The sequence below is a fragment of the Cutaneotrichosporon cavernicola genome, assembly GCF_030864355.1.
Source record: "Cutaneotrichosporon cavernicola HIS019 DNA, chromosome: 1".
NCBI lineage: Eukaryota > Fungi > Basidiomycota > Tremellomycetes > Trichosporonales > Trichosporonaceae > Cutaneotrichosporon > Cutaneotrichosporon cavernicola.
This window is the reverse complement of record NC_083393.1, coordinates 2,991,494-3,012,130: the sequence shown is the minus strand read 5'-3', so window position 1 is coordinate 3,012,130 and position 20,637 is coordinate 2,991,494. Positions and strand designations below refer to the sequence as shown.

At 61.7% G+C, this 20,637-nt stretch overlaps 6 protein-coding genes across 6 annotated transcripts; 2 read left to right on the top strand and 4 right to left on the bottom strand.

The window, feature by feature from the left end:
- Positions 1 to 1,077: 1,077 nt before the first annotated feature.
- Positions 1,078 to 3,552, bottom strand: CcaverHIS019_0111150 (uncharacterized protein; the record flags this gene model as incomplete). Its single annotated transcript, XM_060596696.1, has 1 exon — positions 1,078 to 3,552. The coding sequence occupies one exon, from the start codon at positions 3,550 to 3,552 to the stop codon at positions 1,078 to 1,080; it is 2,475 nt and encodes an 824-aa protein (XP_060453663.1).
- An 815-nt stretch (positions 3,553 to 4,367) lies between these two features.
- On the bottom strand, positions 4,368 to 6,110 carry CcaverHIS019_0111140 (uncharacterized protein; the record flags this gene model as incomplete). Its single annotated transcript, XM_060596695.1, has 5 exons — positions 4,368 to 4,510; positions 4,570 to 4,644; positions 4,685 to 5,528; positions 5,564 to 5,791; positions 5,835 to 6,110. The coding sequence occupies 5 exons, from the start codon at positions 6,108 to 6,110 to the stop codon at positions 4,368 to 4,370; spliced, it is 1,566 nt and encodes a 521-aa protein (XP_060453662.1).
- Positions 6,111 to 7,228: 1,118 nt separating this feature from the next.
- On the top strand, positions 7,229 to 11,324 carry SET1 (uncharacterized protein; the record flags this gene model as incomplete). Its single annotated transcript, XM_060596694.1, has 2 exons — positions 7,229 to 11,194; positions 11,229 to 11,324. The coding sequence occupies 2 exons, from the start codon at positions 7,229 to 7,231 to the stop codon at positions 11,322 to 11,324; spliced, it is 4,062 nt and encodes a 1,353-aa protein (XP_060453661.1).
- Positions 11,325 to 11,591: 267 nt separating this feature from the next.
- CcaverHIS019_0111120 (uncharacterized protein) lies at positions 11,592 to 16,819 on the bottom strand (the record flags this gene model as incomplete). Its single annotated transcript, XM_060596693.1, has 4 exons — positions 11,592 to 16,355; positions 16,405 to 16,492; positions 16,650 to 16,703; positions 16,791 to 16,819. The coding sequence occupies 4 exons, from the start codon at positions 16,817 to 16,819 to the stop codon at positions 11,592 to 11,594; spliced, it is 4,935 nt and encodes a 1,644-aa protein (XP_060453660.1).
- Positions 16,820 to 17,139: 320 nt separating this feature from the next.
- LYS12 (uncharacterized protein) lies at positions 17,140 to 18,470 on the bottom strand (the record flags this gene model as incomplete). Its single annotated transcript, XM_060596692.1, has 2 exons — positions 17,140 to 18,159; positions 18,393 to 18,470. 2 exons carry the CDS (start codon positions 18,468 to 18,470, stop codon positions 17,140 to 17,142), a joined length of 1,098 nt encoding a protein of 365 aa, XP_060453659.1.
- A 189-nt stretch (positions 18,471 to 18,659) lies between these two features.
- PGS1 (uncharacterized protein) lies at positions 18,660 to 20,404 on the top strand (the record flags this gene model as incomplete). The annotated part of the gene is made up of 3 exons (XM_060596691.1): positions 18,660 to 18,998; positions 19,031 to 19,903; positions 19,943 to 20,404. The coding sequence occupies 3 exons, from the start codon at positions 18,660 to 18,662 to the stop codon at positions 20,402 to 20,404; spliced, it is 1,674 nt and encodes a 557-aa protein (XP_060453658.1).
- Between the last annotated feature and the right edge of the window lie 233 nt (positions 20,405 to 20,637).

Below are 20,637 nucleotides of genomic sequence, written 5' to 3'. Positions count from 1 at the left end.
GGCAGTATGGAGAACGGGAAGGAGGCCGGAAGCGAGTGGTCGCGCCGGCGTCGCAGGCGAGGGTAATGCTGTGGAATCGTAACGGATTTGGACGATGTCGTGGCCGGTGAGTGACTGGGCTGTGCAAGGCGAGAGGCGTGGCGCGGGGGGAAGGGAGAGGGGTATGTGCGCTGCGCCCGGAGCCACCCTAATGTCGGCCACTAGGCTGAGACAAATGATTTGATCGGCGGGGTTGCGGGGGTTACACCAATCGATAAGCCGTAGTTGGATCGAGTTGGAGTCGTAATCAAGTCTGAAGATGAAAGAGACCTAGAGGTCTAAGACGTCTAGAGGTTGTAGGGGTGTCGGGAAGTAGAAGTAGGGAGGAGGGAGGTGGGGAGGAAGGGGGGGTATAAATGTTGTATAAAGAGTCTTGTCAACCACGTCGCGCTTGCGTGCATTGTGTGCAGGTACAGAGTAAGTCACTAGGGTGAGTCAGGGGTCATTCTCGGGCCGCCGCGTTCCCTCACCCCGGATCACTCATCCTCTTCTCTTAATCACACTTGAAAAATACAACCTCAATCTGGTTGAAGTGCGATTCCATCTCTCTGTGCGAAGCGTTGCTCTGTAATGCATACCGCAATGTATAGTGAGTGTGATGGTGAGAACAGAGTTATCCAAAGTGAAGAGTTCCAGTTGTGCAATTCGCAGATCAAGCGGCGAGGAATACAGTGTTCCTTTTTTGTACCTGACTGAGGGAAAGGGTGAACACTTCCGTTCAGATTGCAAGATTTTGAATGCGGGACACTAATTTTATACACTTAAACAGGTACACTAGGTTAAATCAGGACTAGACTACCCTTTAGACAAAACCGGAGTTGCGGTCTGGCATGCTGGCAGAACTGTGACCGCGACGGCCGAGAGTTCGCCGAGGGCGCAGGGCCCTCACTATACAGACGCCGCAAAGACGCTTCAAGCGCGTTTCACAACTCCTATCAACGTGCCTGAAACTTGATGAGCAGTCAGTCATCAATTCATCATCAAGAGAAATTGAGCTCATGCCATGCAATGCAATGTGATGTCTATGATACTGTATGTCTAGATCATGCTCACCATGTCGACACGCCGGTCCATGCGGTCGACCAGCCATCCCCCACTCGCGTCCCAGCTCTTCGTGAGCGGCGGCACTGCGCGCTTGCACCGCACAGTGCTCTTGGCCGGCTCGATCTCGCGCGCTGAAACTGTAGCCAGACGTCCCTCCTCCTCATCCGCCTCCTCTTCCTCTTCCTCTTCCTCTTCCTCCTCCTCCTCCTCCTTCTTCTTCTCCTCCTTCTTCTTCACTACCTCCGCGGTTACCTCCTTCTCGTGCGCCTCCGTTGGCTGCAGACTCTCGAGGAAGTTGAAGAACGAGCGCGTGGGCTTGTACCCGTGGTGCTTCTTCAGCAGCATATTACCCTCCTTGGTATTCGCGAAGACGCTCGTGTCCACCTGCCGACCTGCCTTCAAGTCCACCACAAGACGCGCTCCATACACGCCCTTGTCGTAGTCGACGCCTTCGGGGAAGAGAGCGCGCCATTCTTGCTCGATGGCATACGCCTCGCTCGTCCGACCCGCGAGCGCGAGAGACACCATCAGACGGCCAAGTGCCGCCGACTTGATGGGGCCGACTTGCTCGGTTACGAGACGGAAGATGGCGAGTGCCGAGTCGATGTGCCCCTCCTTGAGGACGGCCATGATTAGGAGAGAGCCAATCTCGCTCGTGGCCGGGACGCCGGTAGCGTCCATGCGGTGGTAGAGGGTGAGGACCTGCTGGAGGCCGGCGGCGCGAATGTTCTTGACTAGTGCAGACAGCGCGAGCGTGTACGCCTTGCCTGCGTGCGCGGGACGAAGTTGCTCGAGGATCTGGCGGCCAAGTGCGCGTAGGTCCGCCTTGGAAGAGCGGAAGAGCGGTGCCATAAGAGGTTCGACAGCACGAGCAGGGATCGAGATCCGGGTGGTGGCGTGTGCAGGACCGAGTAGGCTCAACAACAGATGGACAGCCTTGGTGGCGTCCTCGGCAGTGCCGGTCGAGCCAAAGCCCTGGCCAATGGCAGTCATCAGGGGCTCAACAGGCTGGGTCTCATTCCACAGATAGTCCTTGACGTGCCGGTCGAGAAGGACAGCCCGGGAGTCGCTAGGTCTCGACGCGATGAGCTTAATGAGCGAGATCTGCGCGCGCTGAGGCACGCGCAGCCCGTCCGCCTGCAGATCTGTGTACAGCCGCGAGGCAAAATGGAGCTGACCCTGCTTGACCGTGGCCGCGAACAATGTGTGCCACTGTCGCGCAGTGGCGTGGGTCCACGTATATCTCTGCGCCTCATCGGCTGTGCGCGCAAGTGGGTACAGGCGAACGGCGAAGTCGTGCGCTGTCTCAGACGGGAGGCAGTCGAGCACTGCATTGAGGAACTTGTTCTTGAACCCATGCGACAAGGGATCACGGAAGACGTTAGTCTGGAAACACATCTCGGCGAGCTTGAGCGTGTAACGGGGGTGTTCTCGCACCCCGTTGAGCGTGGCCACGAGGATAGGTTCGAGGTGAGCATCCATCCGCAGCGCCCTGTTGCAGAGCTTGAGGGCTTGCTCAAGCTCTGCGTCTCCAGGCGAATCGCGAACGAGCTTTTGAACAGTGAAATAGAGACGCTCGATCGTTGCGTCCGGGTCCTCCGCCACTGCAGTTGAGCGCTCCAGTGTTGTCCGATTGACCTCCTCAAAGTGCTTGAGCGCAAGCACAATCGGTACGGCTGCCTTGTGCGCATCGCCATCGCGCAGCTCGGCGATTAGACCCTCAGCCGCTGCCCGCGCTAGCTGTCGGCCGTCCGCGTCGTCCGCATCGTACCGCGCTTTCAACCGCGACAAGATGCGCATCAATGTCTCCTCCTCGACGGTAACCCCACGCGCCAGACACCAAGCCGCGAGGCGGAGCGAGACTGCGATCGTCGCGGCGTCCGCGCTCCTCGAGCGCAAAAGAATCCGGCCCGCGGCCTTGGTAATCCCCACGCCGCCCTTGTGTTCGACGAGGTGCTCGAGCGCCGCGTGAGTGCGCATGAGGTCGCTCCGGAACCGGTAGTTTGTGACGTCCAACCAGTCCTGCTTCATGCGGATGGGTATGCGGCGGAAGTCATGACTAATGAGCTCGAATAATGCTGCCCACAGCCAGTCAAGTGTGTCGTAGTGGCCCTCCCACCCTGCATCAGCGGGTTCAAGGGCGAACATTGCCTTGAGGATATCTTTGATGGATTGGAGTCCAAGGTGTGCGGGGTCCATCCCGCATACACGGGCAAGGTTCGCCAGGTCCGCAAGCCGCTCGCGTTTCAGGTTCTTGTCGGCTGCGAGCTGGCGAGCCATGAGGCTCGAGAAGATGTCATCTGGGATCGCAGACCGGAGATCTGGATGAAGGGCCTCGTAGATCCTCCAACTCTCGTCAGGACCGGGCGAGAGGAGGGCGAGGCTAAGGATCTGCATGTGGCGGATGAATGGCTGCGAGTCCGGCGACCACGGCAGCGGTGGGGGAAGGGGGAGGTGCGGCGTCTGCATCTGTTGCAGAACGCCTACAGGGGGAACGGGGGATTCTGGGGGCCGCGGCGAGCGAGGGAAGCGTTCACGGCGTGCGCAGCAAGTACAGGATAGCCACCGCGAGCAGCTCGGCCCCGCTGGAGGCCGAAGCGGCCGCTCCAACAGTCGGAGCGGGATGCGCCGCATATCAAGGCCCAGCTGCGGTAGGCCTCAAGATGCGAGCTGCAGTTAGCGTTGATACGCAACACTCGCACAAATCGTATTAGAGATAATGGATGTGTGTCATTCCGGTCGCGCTGTCGCTGCGCGCGCTTTGAAGAGAATCCGGGGATCGCGTGCCGCCGGTTGATGGTGTGAAGGTAAGGTCGTGTTCGTATGTGAAGGTTGTGGTGCGAATGCTCGCAATCCATCTTTTCCGTTAAGCCATAAGCCTTACAGCCGCTGCCAGAGTATAGGGGTTACAGCCTACAACCGCCAGTAATGTTATGTGCTTCACCACGCGATTGGCACGCCTAGTAAAATTCACCATACACAAAGGCACGTGCCTTACTGGCCGTCCCAACCTCCACAACCTCCAAACCTCAATGAATGGGCTTGGGGACAGCCGGGAATTCATGTGCAGCGAGATCCTCCTTCTCCTTCAAAGATTGTTAATGAAGTGAAACGGAAGCGTTGAATTCTAGACACAATGCATGTCACGAGAGGAAATCATGTTGGGTGATGATGGATCTTTATGTCGAATGTGGGAGGGATGGGCCAGTCCCGTTCCCTTGCTGTCTTCGGCTGTGTTCTACAATGGGGAATGGCTCATTCTGTTTTACAACCCCCCAGAATACTTACTGGCCAGAGCGCTTGGCCTCCCAAGGCTTAGCTGTGCGGCCCACACTGGCGGTCTCCTCGCGGGCCTTGTCGTAAAGAGTAGTCTTGTACTCGAGTTTACGGACCGACTTCTCGACTTCGGCTTCAAGGCCTTGCTGCTCTGTACTGTCAGCGTATATCCTCACAGGCGTACATCTTCCCAGGCGGCAGAACACTCACCGCTCTGGAGATTGTAGAGAAAGTCGGTCATCTTGCCGACAGTGCGGTTGATGTCCTTCTGATAATTCTCGAGCGCTTGGGGTTAATCGCGATAGGCAGATCAAAGAGATCTCACCGAGATGGAGGTCGAAACTTGGGGCCTCGCGCTGACGCTTAGCCTCTCGGTAGGCACTCTGCCAAATCGCGGCCAGGTTGATGTTCTGAAGCGGGCCGTTCGGAGAGGAGAACTTGTTTCCAGAGAAGAGCGTCTGCTGCATCGTCTGTGGGCGGGACTGCGGGTGAACTCCGGAAGAGTGGCCGCGAGCATGGGCGGGCATGCCGTGCACAGGCTGTCCATCCTGGCGCATCTGACCACGAGGCAGACGCAGCGGCTGTTGGCCGTGGAGCTCGGAGGGTTGACGAAGCTGGGCCGACGACTTGCCAAACGGGACGCGGTGTTGAGGAAGGTGGTGCTGCTGGGCACTGAAGTTTCTACGGACCTCGCCTGCGGCGACGGTCTTGAGCTGGCGCCCTGGGACAGCACGGCCCATGTGACCACTGGTGCGGCTATTCGGGTGCAGACCACCGGCTTCCGAACCGTCCGAGAATGTAGAATCGTTGACCTGGATGTGGGTACCGTGATTGGTACCGCGTCTAGGGGTAGCCACTTGTGCCCCTTGGGAGTTGGGAGCCTGCGCGGGTCCATCGAAAAATAGCGACTGGCGAGACGAGTCAGACGACCGGTGAGGGACACTGTCCGAGAGATGGAGCTGGTGATCGTGTGTGTCGTCGAGCTCAAGGTCATTGTCGTCGACGTGAGTGTCCTGCCAGACGGTCCCGGGATGGATCAGCACGGTTGCCGGCTGGAAGTCACCGATCGAATCCTGGATGTCGGCATCGCCGTAGGCCTCCTCGTCGTAACCGTATTCGTGGGATGGAAGCGACTGGTGGGGTGGCTGGCGGATCTGGGTAACCCCGCGCTGTTGGTCAGAAGAGGGATGGAAAGGAAACGTACGTCGGTGTTGGCCCTCGTGGGCTGGGCCAGTGAACCTGACTTAGCTGCATCATCTTCAAACGAGGAGACAGGGCGGCGGGAACCATGTCTACGAAAGGTGGGCTTGATTGCGGGGACCTCAGCGCTGGGCTGCTGGGTAGCTTGGGTGCTGCGGTGAAAGTGGGAGCGGGGAACGTTGGGCAAGTCGGTCAAAGGAGTCCCATGCTGGTCTGCGCCGTCCTCTTGCTCCTGAAGTCAGTAATAGCGAGTGTAGAATGCATGCCTCCTCCACGAGCTCCTCGATCTTGGCCTGAGAGTCCTTGGACGTCGCGTCTACAACGGGCTGGCGCTTCAGGATCGGAGGCTGGCGAAAGTTAAGGTGGTGACGCTCCTGAGGCGGGCCGAGAGGACGGGATGACAGAAAGGAACCTGGGACGGACACGGTGACTGCGGCATTGCGGTTGCCGAACCCTTTGACCTTGGTAGGAGCCGGGTTACGGGAGATGAAGCTATTCGCCTTGCCGTCGTTAGTCACTGGCGGGGACATGGTCTGAAGCGTCAGGAACATGGTTGGAGGAAGGTGGGGTCAGTGGCATAAGAAGGGTGGTGCTTATGGGTCGCGATGGTAGTGACAAGGAAGGTAGGGACTTCGAGAGGTAGAGTACTGAGGCGGAGAGAGGGAAGGGTTGGTAGAAGTAGCGTGAGATTCGGTTGTGGGCGTGGTGGTGGGGGGAGGGGGGAGAAGGGGGCGGGGGGAAGGGAAGGAGAGCAGGAGACAGGCGAGGGAGAAAGGAGGGGAGGAAGAGTGGTGCCGAGGAAGGTAGGAGTATGCAGGGAGGGAAGACAGCACGCTTGCGAGAGCTGGGGGAATGATGGTGATCATGGGGTTAGGGCGACTCACTGTCAGCGGCTGGAAGATGAGGAACTTGTGAAAGTGAGAGGGTGAGAATCAGTGTAAGAGCCAAGTGATGAAGAGAGAGAGAGAGAGAGAGAGAGAGAGAGAGAGAGAGAGAGAAAGAGAAAGAAAGAGAAAAGAGATGCTAGGAATGGAGTTTATCCTACGAGAGGTCGCGGATTCTGAGGTGGGAGAGTGGGAGGAAGGTAGAAGGTGGTCCCAGTTTGGGGCCTAGTCTACCTCAAGCTTGGGCTTGAGCCATGGGGCCACGCCAAATTCATCAAGACACACTTTACAAGTCATTACTTGGTCTGGGCAGGCAAATGCTGTCAGTTGGACCGCCGAGGTTGGTATTGGACTCGCGGCGGTGTACGCTATTGTTCAATGACTGTTGAGATGGTTGAGATGGTCGAGATGGTCGAGATGGTCAACCTCCACTCTGTGTGATCGGAGGCAGAGACCATAAACACAACCTCCTGAGCCACGTGGTGACTGTTGTTCCTGAAATGGTACCTATTGCCAGCCCTGCCTAAGTGTGTTACCTCCGCTTGTCGCGCGCCGCTGTATAGGGATCACTTTGCGCAATCCGTTCACCTCCCCATCATTTTAATCACTACGACCAGCACTCATCTTCATCTCTGCATCTTCAGCAAAGGTCATCTTCATTATAGCATCTCATACCCGCCTCCATTGGGCCCCTTGTCCTTTACATCACACACTCCGCTTGGCATCCTTCATATCGCTCCCACCTCTTGACATTGCCACCAAGCTCATGATTGACACCTAATCTCATGGCCGCCAATCCCCCGCCCTCCGGCGGGCCCTCGGCCAACGGCGCCAATGGTGCAGCCTCACCCGCCCCATCCGCCATTTCCCAGTCGAGCGTCACCTCCAGGATATCGTTCGCAATACCTTCGGCCACTCCCCAAAAAGCGGCAGCCAAAGGCGCACCCGTCAACTTGGACACACGTGCCGCGCTTCCTCCCAAACCGATGAGCGCGACCAGCTTCAAACCGTCCACTGCCAGCCTCCCTGCACGACCTGCACGACCAAGCCCGTTGCCATGGCCACCGCCCACTAATGGCTTCGGCGGCGTTATGCGAATGGGTTCGGCATCTGCCAGTCCAGGCGCCGGTCCCTCCACTGAGCGCTCGACGGAGCGCGAGTCGCGGCGCGAAGAACGAGGAGCTCGCGCGCGATCTCAATCCCGTGAGCCAGGCGAGGTGTCGCCTCCGCGTGAAAAGCGTAGGAGGTCGCGCTCGCGTGACCGCCTAGATGACCGCTATAGGCGTGATCGAGACCGGAGCCTCGAGCGCGACTACCGGGATCACCATCGGGATAGAGATATCCGCGACCACCGCCGTGAACGAGACCGAGACCGAGACCGAGACTGGGATCGAGACCGGGAACGAGACCGCGGATACCGCAGCGATAGATATCGCGCGAGCAGGTCCCCAGAGAGGCGCACCTATGACGATGAGCGGCCGAGTAACCACAGCCGCAGCCACCGTTCGTATGTACGCGACCGTGAACATGAACGAGAACGTGAGCGCGAGCACGAGCGTGACCGCCGCGACAGAGACAGGTACGCGCGCGACAGCCGCTCGCCCGTTAAGTCACCCTCTCGCACGGAGCGGCTTCGATCACCAGTGAAGCGCAGATCGCCGTCACCTGTGAACCGCGCTACCTCGTCGCGGCCTCACAACGTCTTTAAACCCCCTTCACCTCCGTCCGCACCGCCACCTGCACCACCATCTGCACCGCCACCTGCGCCGCCGACCGAACCTCTTCCGCCACCCCACGCTCCCCCACCCCCTCCGCCTGACGACGCACCACCTCCACCTCCTGACGGTGACGCACCTCCACCTCCTCCTGCATCTACTCCACCTCCTCCACCTCCCGTGGAGCTACGACTTCCATCTCGTCCTCTGTCCCCGCAGAGCATCCCCTCTCTCGGGCCGTCGTCTGCACCTTCGACCAGGCACCTTGCAACTCCTCCCTCTGGCCCGAGAGCCTTAGCGCGACCGGCCTATGGGCCCGGTGTCGTTAAGGCCGCCAACGCGCCTCCAGCGTGGGGCCCAAGTGCAGCGAACACGGTGAATGGCAGCTCACCCGCTTGGGGTTCGAACGCGGTACCCAGAGGACCAGCCGGGTGGAGCGCTAAAGCGGATGCTGCCGAGCCACCAATCTCTTCACTCCCGCCTACAATCCCAACAGGCCCAGCTGCAGCCAAGCTACCCCCTCAGCATGACTGGAAGCCGCCTCCCAGCGCTTTCAGGCGCCCTGGCATCGGCAACTGGCTCATGGTCCTCGACCCAGCCGACCCCAAGAACTATGTCAAGCGCGTCGATGGCGTTATCAACGGCATGGAGGTGCACGCGCGCGACCCGCGCCTCAAGATCCCGCTCGAGGTCAGGGAACGCGGTGCAGGCTACATGAAGGATCGCAAGGATGGCCTTCACCCGCTCAAATACGAGTGGGACGAGCAATCACCCGGTCCGAAGCCGCCCCCTCCTCCTACAGCCGTCCTGCTCATGAGCCTCAGCCCGCTCACGACCGTCGAACAGGTGTCCAAGTTTCTGCGGCCGCATGGCCGGATCAAGGAAATCGACGCCAAGATGGACCCGCGGAGCGGCATGCAGCTAGGAATTGTGTGGGTCAGATTCGATGGCCCAGCGCCTGGCAAGACAGGTACAGCCCATGATGTCGCCAAGAACGTTGTGCGGATATGTGACGGACAGCGCGTTGGCCTGCAGAGCCAGGAGCGAGTTCGCGTCGTGTTGGATGGTCGGGGTTTGCTGGCCGAGAAGGCCGTCAAGGAGGAGATGGCTAAGAGGAATGCTCCTAAACCGAAGCTTCCACCGCTGCCATCCGCGCCTACTCCAGCGATCAGCACACCAAGTGAGGGGAAACAAACACCGAAGCCGCCGACGCTCTCGCGGCCTGTCCCTCGACCACCTCCTCCGCGTGGCCCGAAGTTCGAGACGTTCGGCCGCAACTTCGCATCGCTCAACCGCTCTCTGCCTGTTGACCGCTTCCAGCACCAGCCACGCTCAGGGCTCGGAGCCCAGGCTGTACAGGATTTCTCGCGCGACTTCCGAGGGCCCGTACATGACCGTGACTACAGGCGTTTCCCGCGAGGGGAACATTTATCCCCTGCCACTTCCGGTTCGCGGTCCCGCTCACGCTCGCCGTCAACGTCCGACAGTGATTCGGACGACGACTTCCGGCGTCGGCGCGCGGATTCTCCGCGGCGTCGGGCTCGTGGACCAGCACGCGCAGCTGTCGATAAGAAGGAGGCGGACGAAGCCGCGGTCGAGCGCGTGCGCCAGGCCCTCGCCGCCAACGCCAAGGCCTACATCTTCATCGAGGTCAAGAGCCTGCCCACGACACAATCCGAGGCGAATGTCCGCGATCACTTCCGTGCGTTCAAGCCAGACCATGTGCTATGCAACCACACAGGGTGGTACGTGCTCTTCGGGGACGACCAATCGGCGTATCGCGCGCAGCGCGTGCTGGACAAGACGGCTGTGCAGGGCCACCGCATCAACATCGATGTGCGTACGCACAAAGGCGAGGCTGCGGGTCCCGCCGAGCCGGAGAAGGCAGCTGGAGGTTGGCGCTTCCTCACGATCTCGAAGAACCGCAAGGCTGCGCCGCGACCATCCAGCCCGAAGAAGGCGCGGCGGCGACTCTCTGTGTCGTATACTTCAAGCGACGACGACGAGCCACGACTGCGCAAGGTAGCCAAGAAAGTGGAGACCAAGGAGCTCGAGCCCGTACTGGAGCCCGAGTCAGAGCCTCTTGTCGAAGAGATCAAAGTCGAAGCTGTGGATGACGGCGAGACCAAAATCGAGATCGAAGTTGAGCTCGAGCCCGACTCGAACAAGAAGAAGCGCGCCGGCAAGGCGGTCAAAGTGTCCAAAACAAAGAAGGCGCGCATCGAGTCGCCACCCGTTGCCGAGGTCAAGGTGGCGGCCAAGCCACAAAAGCCGAAGCCGCGTAAGAAGACAGTCTTCGACAAACTCGTGGCTGCCGACCTCCTCGCGGACGACGAGGATGCGTACTGGCTCGCGCAGGCACTTGCACACGAGGGCGAGGACATCGAGCTGTCCGATGCCGAGTCCGATCTCGACGAGGAGCACCCACTGCACCACACGTCGGGGGCGTGGCGAGCCGAGGGGTATCGCAAGGTCGCTGCCACCAAGAAGAGTGTTTACCTACCACAACGGAATCGTGCGACGGCGGCTGCAAGCGCCGCGGCCATGCCGGGTGGGACAGCGGTGTTGGCAACGGGTCGTACGGCGCGTGTCGAGGGTCGCCGCCTCAACATTGACCTGGAGAGCACTCGTAAGGCCGCGTCTGCATCCAACGCCGAGGCCAACGACGTGTTCGCGTTCAACCAGCTGCGTATCCGGAAGAAGCAGTTACGCTTCGCGCGCTCGGCCATCGAGGGCTACGGCCTGTACGCGATGGAGACGATCCAGCCGAACGAGATGGTGTGCGAGTATGTCGGCGAGCTGTGCCGCGTTGCCGTCAGCGAGGTGCGGGAACAGAGGTACATGAAGCAGGGCATCGGAAGCTCGTACCTGTTCCGCATCGACGGCGACATTGTTTGCGACGCAACGTTCAAGGGCAGTGTATCTCGTCTTGTCAACCATAGCTGTGACCCCAACTGCCTCGCCAAGATCATCAGTATCAACGGCGTCAACAAGATCGTGCTGTACGCCAAACGCACCATCCATCCGGGAGAGGAGGTGAGTTTCGAATCCGTGGTTAAGCTAACTCCAGTGTCTCTACTCTTACAACTTTGCGCTCGAGACCGACCCCGCACTCCGCGTGCCCTGCCTGTGCGGCTCCGAGAAGTGCACTGGGTTCCTGAACTAGGTCTTTCGTGTACGTTTGTCACAGTATTAGCGGAGGAGTAGCGGTCATGCCATGCATATGTACTAGCAGGAGAGGAGGGCGTGGACGGGTCACGAGCGTGGGCTCGTCTCCTAACCCCCCATATCATGTTCTCTACGGGGAGACGTTGAGAGCGTGTCGACTGACGCGGCCAATAAATCATGTGGTCACCTCGCAGCTCCATAAGATATCCGAGCAATACTGGTGCATTCAGGGATATTCCAAGATCTATTCTGCAACTTGTTCACATTAGAAACCAACACGGTAGATGACCACACGACCGCTCTTCAGGTCGTCGAGGCGGTACGACACCTCGTCTGGCGAGCCGCGCTCGACATGGAGCACGCGAATCTTGTGTTTGCCCTTGGTCTCGTACTCGCCGATAACACCCACCAGGGCGTCCTCGACAGACCCTACATGCTGCGTGTACCCCTTGAGGCCCTTCTGGCCCTTGAAGCGCGCATCGTACAGCGCCGCCACGTCACCAGGCCGCGGGTCGTCGAGGCGCTTCATGATTGTCTGCGCCTGCTGCTCGTACACCGGCATGCCCCAGTGTCCAGACGAAGGGACTGGGAGATGCGCCTGGTCGAACACGACGCGGAGGAAGCCCGCCGGCGAGCCGTCCCCGTAGAATCCTCTCCTGCCCTGGTCGAAGACGCCGCGCGCCGCCCGGGCGAGTGCCGCGCCGTTCGTCTGGCTCATGTGCTGTAGGTCGTTGAAGCCAGGCCGGGCGACCTGGGAGGACGACCGCGGTGCAGAGTGCGCTGAGTGAACTGAGTGGCCGGGCGAGGGCTCGCGTTGCGGTTCTGTAGGCGGCGGAAGCTTACCACCACTGGGGTCAGGAACAGCAGCGAACGAGCGGGCGGCGGGTGCAGCCTGTGGTGCATGAGGGACCGGAGGCACAGAAGTACGCCGGGCTGCCTGCGGGGCCACAGGCGGATGGGGGGCCGCCACAGCGCCATCGTCGTGCTGCGGTACGCCGAACGACGACATACGATGCGGGGGACGCGGTGGTGGGGCAGGCGCGTCCTCGATTTCATCGTCTACCGGAGGAGTAGGAGGCGCAGCGCGGGGTGGAGGGACGGCTCCAGCCGCCTCCGAGGACATCGAGCGGGCCGGGTGAGGCGGCGGAGGGGGTGCGTCCTCCTCATCGTCCTCGTCATCGGCAGGTTGAGGCGGGAGGCTGGAGCGCGGGACGGGGACAGGCGGGCGGACACCTGGCACAGGAGGCGGGCCGGCGGCAGGAGGAGCTGCGGCAACGGCGACAGGAGGAACAGAACGGGCAGTGTGCGACGGGCGACGTGGAGGCGGCGGCGGCAGGTCCTCTTCCTCGGGCTCGTCGTCGTCGTCTGCATCCTCCTCGATGCCACGTTCGTCCGGCACCTCGGTGTGAGGGGATTCCTCTGGCTGATCCTCACGGGCAGCCTGGAACAGCCCGCCACCGAGCATGCCGCCAGCGCGGAGACGCGCCAGTGTCTTGCGGCGACGTTCAGCCTCCTGCTCTGGCGTCTCCTCTCCATCATCCGCGGGCGCCGGCGCAGGTGGTGCGCGGGGTGGGGGAGCCGGCACTTCCTGGTCCGTCTCCTCAGGTTCGGGCCGCAGCACGCTGGCGTCGCTGGTTGGCGGGAGCTCCGCAGACGGAGAAGCGTGCGTGGTCTCCTCGTCGAGAGTGGAGCGCTTCCTTATTGGCATGGGAGGCGGAGCACCGAATCTAATGCCGCCCAGCTTGGCCATGCGAGCAGCAATACTGGCTCGGCGCTGGGTCTCCTCATCGCCCTCTTCCTCCACTTGAGCAGCGAGTGGGGCGGGTGGGATAGCACGCACAGGCGAGATTGGAGAGGTTGCCGTGATCGAGCCGTGCGATGCGATGCGCTCGATGCCCTCGGTGTGCATTGCGGGTGGAAGGCTGGGCTTGCGCGCTGGAGGTGGTGGCGGAGGCTCATCGTCATCGTCGCCACCGGCGGGGGGAGGCGGAGGAGGCAGCGTTGGCTTGCGAGCAGGGGGAGGCGGGGGTGGTGCGTCCTCCTCGTCCTCGGAATGTTGGGGAGGAGGCACTGCGCGGGGAGCTGGAGGAGGAACAGCACGGGAAGGAGGGGCAGGCACCACTGGATCCTCAGTCGCAACTGTCGACGTGTGAGAGGCTGCTGCGTCTTCGTCCTTCATCGAGGTGGAGGAGAGCGGGCGAGGACCGCGAGGACCGCCTGGACGTGTACTCGGTAACCGCGGGGCCTCAAGCGAGGTTAGCTCGGCTTCGGCGGTAGACACGGCCGTCTCTGGATGAGCCACCAAGTCACCTGGGTTCGGGCGGTTCGGAGGAGGAGGCGTGACCGAGTCCTGCTTCGACGCCATGGCGGCAGCAACGGCCGCGCCAGCGAGGGCGGCAACACCCGCCGCCGGGATTGCTGGATTGAGAGTGCGCGGGGGAGGGGGAGGCGGGGGAGGCGCCGAATTAGAGTCTCCATCGTCATCAGCCTCTGGGGAGGAAGGTGGCAGCGTGCGAGGAGGCGCAGGTGGGGGAACAGCGCGAGCGGGGACGGGAGGAGCTGGGACATCCTCACCAGTGTCACGCTTCTGCAGTTGTTGAGCACGCCCGACGAAGTCATCCTCATCATCTTCATCGTCCTCCTCCTCTCTCTTGCTTGGAACGCCTGGAGGTGGGGCCGGGTCAGTGGTGTGAGGAGGCGGAGGCGTGGCAGTCTTAGCAGGCTCCGCAACGAGGACCTGGGTCGGGTGACGGGCAGGTGGAGGTGGAGGTACATCATCCTCGTCCTCGTCCTCATCATCCTGCGTGGGCCGACGAGGAGGCGGAGGCGGGACATGCGACTCGGCGCTCTCAGCATTAGGTGCTGGACTCAGTGCGATGCCGGCGGCTTCGGCGCCCTCGACGCCACCGTGGCTGCGGCCGAACATTTCAAGCGTCTCATGACGCTCGGCATGGACAGGGCTTAGTGTGCCCTCCTCCTCGCCAGACTGTGGGATCTGGGGTGGTGGCTCAATGGTGCCGTCATCCGATTTGCGCTCGAGGCGCTCCGCCGTGTGTGGGGGAGCGTACGATGGAATCTCGTCGTCATCGTCGTTGCCCCTGGGCAACAGAGCGATACCAGCAAGCTGCGCGCCCTCGGCGCCCAGAACGCCAGAACCCACGGCCTCCTCGGTGGCACGCAGTTCGCGCTGCTCGGGGGAAAGTGGCATCGATTCCTCCTCGCCAGCAACCATGACTTGAGGCGGAGGCTCGATTGTTCCGTCGGGAAGGGTGCGCTCAAGCCTGTGCTCGGTACCAGGAGGCGCACCGGGGATCGGCACGGAAGCGCCTACCGGCACTGAAGGCGGCTCTGCAGCGGATTGTGACTCAGAAATGGGAGGGGAAGTGGAAGCGATCGCCGCCGCAGCCGTAGCACCGGCGGCAAGGGTTCCAGCAGCGGCCATCGCGGGCACGCCGAAGGAAGACCCCGCTTGCCCCTCCTCCTTGGCATCCTCTGTGGTGTCCTCAGTCGTTGCTGGCGGTGCCGGCGACGGTACTGAAGGGGTGCCGCGGCGACGTGGACCAGCAGTGCGACGCGGGACAGCAGGCAACTTGACAGAGACTGGGGCTGTCGAGGTCGATTCCGACGGCTGTGAAGTAGCGGCATCGGCTGGAGGTGATCCTGCGGCCTCTGTGGGCTGCTCCTGTGCCATCTCGTCCTCTGTCGACTTGCGAACAGGTTGAGCGGTGTGAGCCATGCCTGGGATCGGCACTGGGGCGGCAGTTGGGGCGGCTTCCTCAGCAGGCGTCTCCTCTGTTGCCTGCCTGGTAGGCTTTCGCGCCGGAATGGGGCGTGGGGCACCCATCATAGGCGACATACCCAGCGGACCGCGGGTACCGAGTTTGGCCATACGAGCAGCAATGGCAGCACGGCGCTGCTTCTCCTGCTCCTCCTCGTCGACATCCTGCTCCTCTTCTTCGACTGGGACCTCCTGGGACGCCTCTGCCTCTGCAGCCTCACCCTCAGTGCCGGGAGAAGCGTCGCGGTGCACCGGCGCCGGAGCTGAAGCAACCTCACCATCGTCCTCCTCACCCTCGACGGGCTCGGGAGCAGGGGGAGGAGGCGGGCGCGACCAGACCTTGCCGCTGGGCTTAGGAGGAGGTGGAGCAGGGGTGCGCCCAAAGGCGCCGCCGGCCTGCAGCGCTGCCATACGCTCCTTGAGAGAGCCGCCAGCCCGGGCCGACTTGGCTGCGTCGGCCGCCGACATGCCCTCGCCCTCCTCCTTCGTCTGCTCTGGCTCGGGCGGTGACCGTGTTGGGCCGGATACGGGCTCAGCTGCCGCAGGGGCGGCAGGATTCTCGGGCTGAGAAGGTTCGCCTGACGCGGGGCGCGCTGCAGCCTCGGCATCCCGTTCCTTGGCCTCCTGCTCTAGGCGCAACTTCTGGCGCTGGCTCCACGTCAAGGCACCGCCCACAGGCTTGGGTTTAATGGGAGGGGGGGGAGCCTTACTTTGCGGTTTATTGAAAAACGCGAGGCGGTCCTTCATCGACTGGCGCGGGCCCTCGCCTGGGTTCGCTGCGATTGCACCGGCGGGCGCAGCAGGGGCGTGGGTGGTTGGGGATGTCTTGACAGGCGATTTGGGGCGGACCGGGGAGGTCGCCTTAATAGGCGAGAGAGGCTGATCCGACACGACAGGCGCCGTGTCGATGGCAGACAACGACTTGTCCGCTTGCGACGGCGGAAGCTGCGCAGCCACCGGTGGCGCGGGCGCAACTGCGGGAGGCGGTGCGGCTGCCTCCGGCTCTGATGCAACCACTGCCGCTGCGGCAGGAGGCGTCTCTGAGAGCGACGCCGCGACGGAGGACTCGTCAATGCTAGAGGTGGAGGGGAGAGCGGGGGCTGACGGTGCAGGCGGATGGAGGGCTGCGGATGCCGCAGCTGGAACAGCGGGTGCGGTTGTGTCTGCAGGCGCAGACGTGCCAGCAGCGACAGCAGCAGCGACAGGCACAGCCGCCTCGCTCTCATCCTCCTCGATGACCTGGATGAAGTCCTGCACGTCAGCCAAGGGGATCGCACAGACTTGTTCGACTGCCACTCACCCTCGGGAAGCCACCCTTGCGCTCGCCGTCCATTGACTCGCCCACAAGCCAGTCCTCGTCGTCGTCCGAGGGACCCGTCACGCGAATCCTACAGTGAGCCGTGTCCGGAGTGTCGGAGAGTGGTGTCGCTACACAACACAGTGCCTGGCCGGAAGCATCACAGGGGGCGGTGCTTCTGAATCACTGCAGCACTCTGGTGCTTGGGCCACCGGGCGCACAACATCGTGCTATGCGAGGTCACTCACGTCTCATTCTTCGCGAAGGACAGGTCAGTCGCGTGCGGCGACTTGTACTTGAGGCTAAGGTAAGCGTTGAAGTGACGGCGGAGAGGAGAAGGCAGCTGCGGGATCATGTCCCAACCTCAGCTTGATGAGCTTGTGACTTACATCGTCCGGGCGAGGTACGGGTACGACATCCTCGCCGGCGTGGTTGGAGGTTAGGGATATAGAGAAATTGAACGAGTAAGGGAGAAGGAGAGAGCAATGTGGAGAGAGTAAGTTGTAGAGAGAGAGAGAGAGAGAGAGAGTAGTAGCGATGGTCGGCGCCGTTCTTGTCGGAATGGTTGTGTGACGTATCCACTACCCCTTGACCCCTGCAGCGCCCAGCTTGAGGGCCAACCAAAACGCGTCACCACAAGTGCCTGACCATTACAACTGCTCACTAATACCAATCCTAATCCTCTGCTCACAGTCGTCCATGATGCATCCTACCCCGTTTTGTTTACTTTACACTACACTAAAGGTAATTGAGGACAGCGTCAGTGACCTCGACAGTGGTGCTCTTGCCGCCAAGGTCGGGGGTGGCGACCTTGTTATCGACAAGGACCTTGTCGACGGCGGCGTTGATGCGGTTCGCAGCCTCGGTGTAGCCGAGCGACGAGAGCATGAGGGCTGCCGAGCGGATCGACGCGATCGGGTTGGCAATGCCCTTGCCAGCAATGTCAGGAGCCGAGCCGTGGACGGGCTCGCCCATGACGAAGTTGTCGCCGGCGTTGACGGAGGGGACGAGGCCGAGCGAGCCAACGAGCGCAGCAGCACCGTCAGAGAGAATGTCGCCGTAAAGGTTGGGGGCGACGACGACGTCAAACACCTGCGGTTCGCGGAAGAGGCGGTACACCATCGAGTCGACGAGCTGCTCGTTCATGTCGACGCCATCGTAGCGGTTCGAGTTCTCCTTGACACCACGGACCGACTCACGGAACAGGCCGTCAGTGACTGAGAGCACGTTGGACTTGTGCGAGATGGTGACGAGCGGCTTGCCCTTCCAGAAGGTGGCTGGGGCGCCGGGGGCGGCACGCTCCTGCCCACGGCGGAGGGCGAGCTCGAACGCCATACGGCCAATACGCTCCGACGCGTAGCTGGTGATCTGGCGGGTCGCGCGCGCAATCTTGCCGCCGTCGGCCGTGTCCTCGATCACCTCCTGCTTGACGTACAGGCACTCGGTGTTTTCGCGCACAATGACGAGGTTGACCTCGGGTCCAGGAGTACCGGGCACGCTGGCGACGGGACGGATGTTGGCGTACAGGTCGAGGTGCTTGCGGAGAGCCACAATGGGCGACGAGTAGCCGGGCACCTTGTGCGAGGGGCTCTGCACCGAGCCGAACATGGCGGCGTCGCACTGGGTCTTGAGCACGTTGATAGTCTCGTCAGGCAGCGCGTTACCAGTCTGGTTGAACACATCCCAACCCGCGAGGAGGGGGATGAACTCGGGCTTCGGGATAGCCGAGCCGAGCGACTCGAGGACGCGCTGCGCGGCCTGGAGTCAGCTCCAGCAACTGCAACAACAGGCTGAGAGGGTCTGACATGCAGGACAGCGTGCATGCGGACCGAGATAAGATTGCGGGCCCGATCAGTGGTATGGCCTCAGTCGCCGGTGTCACAGCGCGACTGCCCAGCCTTGCCTTGGAATCCGGGGAATCCCTTTCCGAGGACAGTCACGACCACAGGCACCAGCCTCTCGTCTCCCAAGCCCAAGCGTCCCGAACTTACAGGGAGGACCTCCTTGCCGACGCCGTCGGCCGGGATCATGCCGATCTTGAGCGAGGTGCGCTTGAGAGCCGATGCCATGTTGATTAAGAGTGGAGAATGGAGAATGTGGAGATTGTTCCAAAAAGTTGAAGAACGGTGAGTCGAACCGGGCAACTGCGGGCAGTAACAGCGTCGTGCCTGAAACCTCGATCAAAGCACGCCTTGATTCCTTTGATTTCGGACTCGCTGGGCCGAAAAAGTCCGCCGACAACTTCTTTCATCATCGACATGCCTCCTCGCATACCCCTCGCAGTCGGGCCGCCAGAGTTCCGGCTCATGGCGCGCGCCGCCCGCGTGAGGACGCTCTATCGTTCCGCGGTGGCAGGCGCTGCACCGAGCTCGACGCAGTCAGCACCGTTGCCTCCGGCTGCCGCGATGCCACCCGCGTTTGCAGGTCTCGCTGCCGGACTGAGCGCGACGCAGCCATGTTTCGGCGCGCACGGCGAGAGCGTCGAAATGCTCGAGGGGCCGGTGGTATTTCACGACCGCTTGCTTCAAATGGTGCGCGGCGCGCAGCGCCGCATCCTCATCTCCACGCTGTACATTGGGACTGAGGAGGAATCTTTGGTTAGCCTCCCTTGCGATAGTGCTGACTGCAGGTGGACGCGGTGAACACGGCTCTGGCTGCGCGACCTGGGGTGCGCGCGACGTTCGTACTCGACTACAATCGCGCCACGCGGCCGGGCAAGGGCACGCCGGCAAGCACGGTTGACATGCTCATGCCGCTGCTCGAGCGTTTCGGCGATCGGGTCGATGTGTGGCTCTACCGCTCGCCAAAGCTGCGTGGGTTGCTAGAGGCAATCGTTCCACCGCGTTTCAACGAGGGCTGGGGTACTTGGCACGCAAAGTACTACGCTGTCGATGACGATGTCATGCTCTCCGGCGCCAACCTCGCCGCATCATACTTTACCAACCGGCAAGATCGGTACATCCACCTAGCCTCACACCCCAGCCTGCTCAGCTACCTGAGCAGCATTACCCGCTTGGTGTCCGACTACAGCTACAAGGTGGTTCCGAACGCACGACCGGGCGCGCTAGGGGAGCACGGCGTGCTCCTCAACCCTGGCTCGCCGCCCGTTCCTGTTGGCAAGCGTGGCGCTTTCACCGCCAGTGGACCAGGCGCATTGTGGCGCGAGAGGTCTCTCTCTCCGCGCGGGTGGGCTGGACATGCCAACGCGACGTTCGGTGCGTTCCAGCAGGCGTGGCGTGCAAGTAACGGGGTACGGACGCGCGACGCGGCGGCCAAGGGCGCCGATACCTGGTTCTGGCCTGTGCTGCAGTCTGGCGTCCTCAACATTGGGGAGGAGGAGCGCGCCATGGCGGCCGTGTGGGCAGCAATTCGACGGGCACATGAGGCAGGCGAAAAGGTAGAGGTCGACCTGACGAGCGGGTATTTCGGCCTGTATGCCGCTTACAAACGGTCTGTCGTAGACTCTCCTGCCCCGGTGCGCGTCATTGCTGCATCGCCAAAAGTGAGTTGTTTAGTCCACAAGCCGCCAAGCTAATCCCAGGCAAACGGCTTCTACGGGTCAAGGGGCGCTTCCAATCTCATCCCGGAGGGATACACGCTCCTCGAGAAACGGTTCTACGCAGACGCAGCCAAGAACGGGCGCGTCGGAGCTGGCGGCGTGCGTCTGCAGGAGTGGGAGCGCGAGGGTTGGACATACCATGCAAAGGGAATGTGGGTGTCCGAGGCGGAGGAGGGTGAGACGTCTGAGCAGGCAGTCGAGCACCCCTTCTTAACTTTCATCGGTTCATCGAACCTCTCGACACGCTCTCTGCAACTCGACACGGAGCTGTCGCTCCTGTTGGCCACGAGCAACAAGTCTTTACGGTCCGCGCTCGGACACGAGCTGGCGACATTGCGTGAGCACGCGCACGATGTTGGACCAGCGACATGGGCAACGCCCGAACGGCGGGTGAGCCTGGCAAGTCGAGTGCTCGTCGCACTCGGGGTTGAGGGCATGTTGTAGCGAACGAGAGAGGCGGGGGAAGACTACTCCTTACACCACATACAAGATGCATGGCATTGATCCGTACACTTTGGCTCATACTGCACAATCTCCTTGCCTTGGTATTCATCAACCCGCGAGGCTACGCACACTCGCCACTACAACACTTCGCCCTATGTCTACACTCACGGGCATCAACAATGCTGGGTGTCTACACAAATGTTGTGTCTACTTTAGGCCACCAGACAGATACT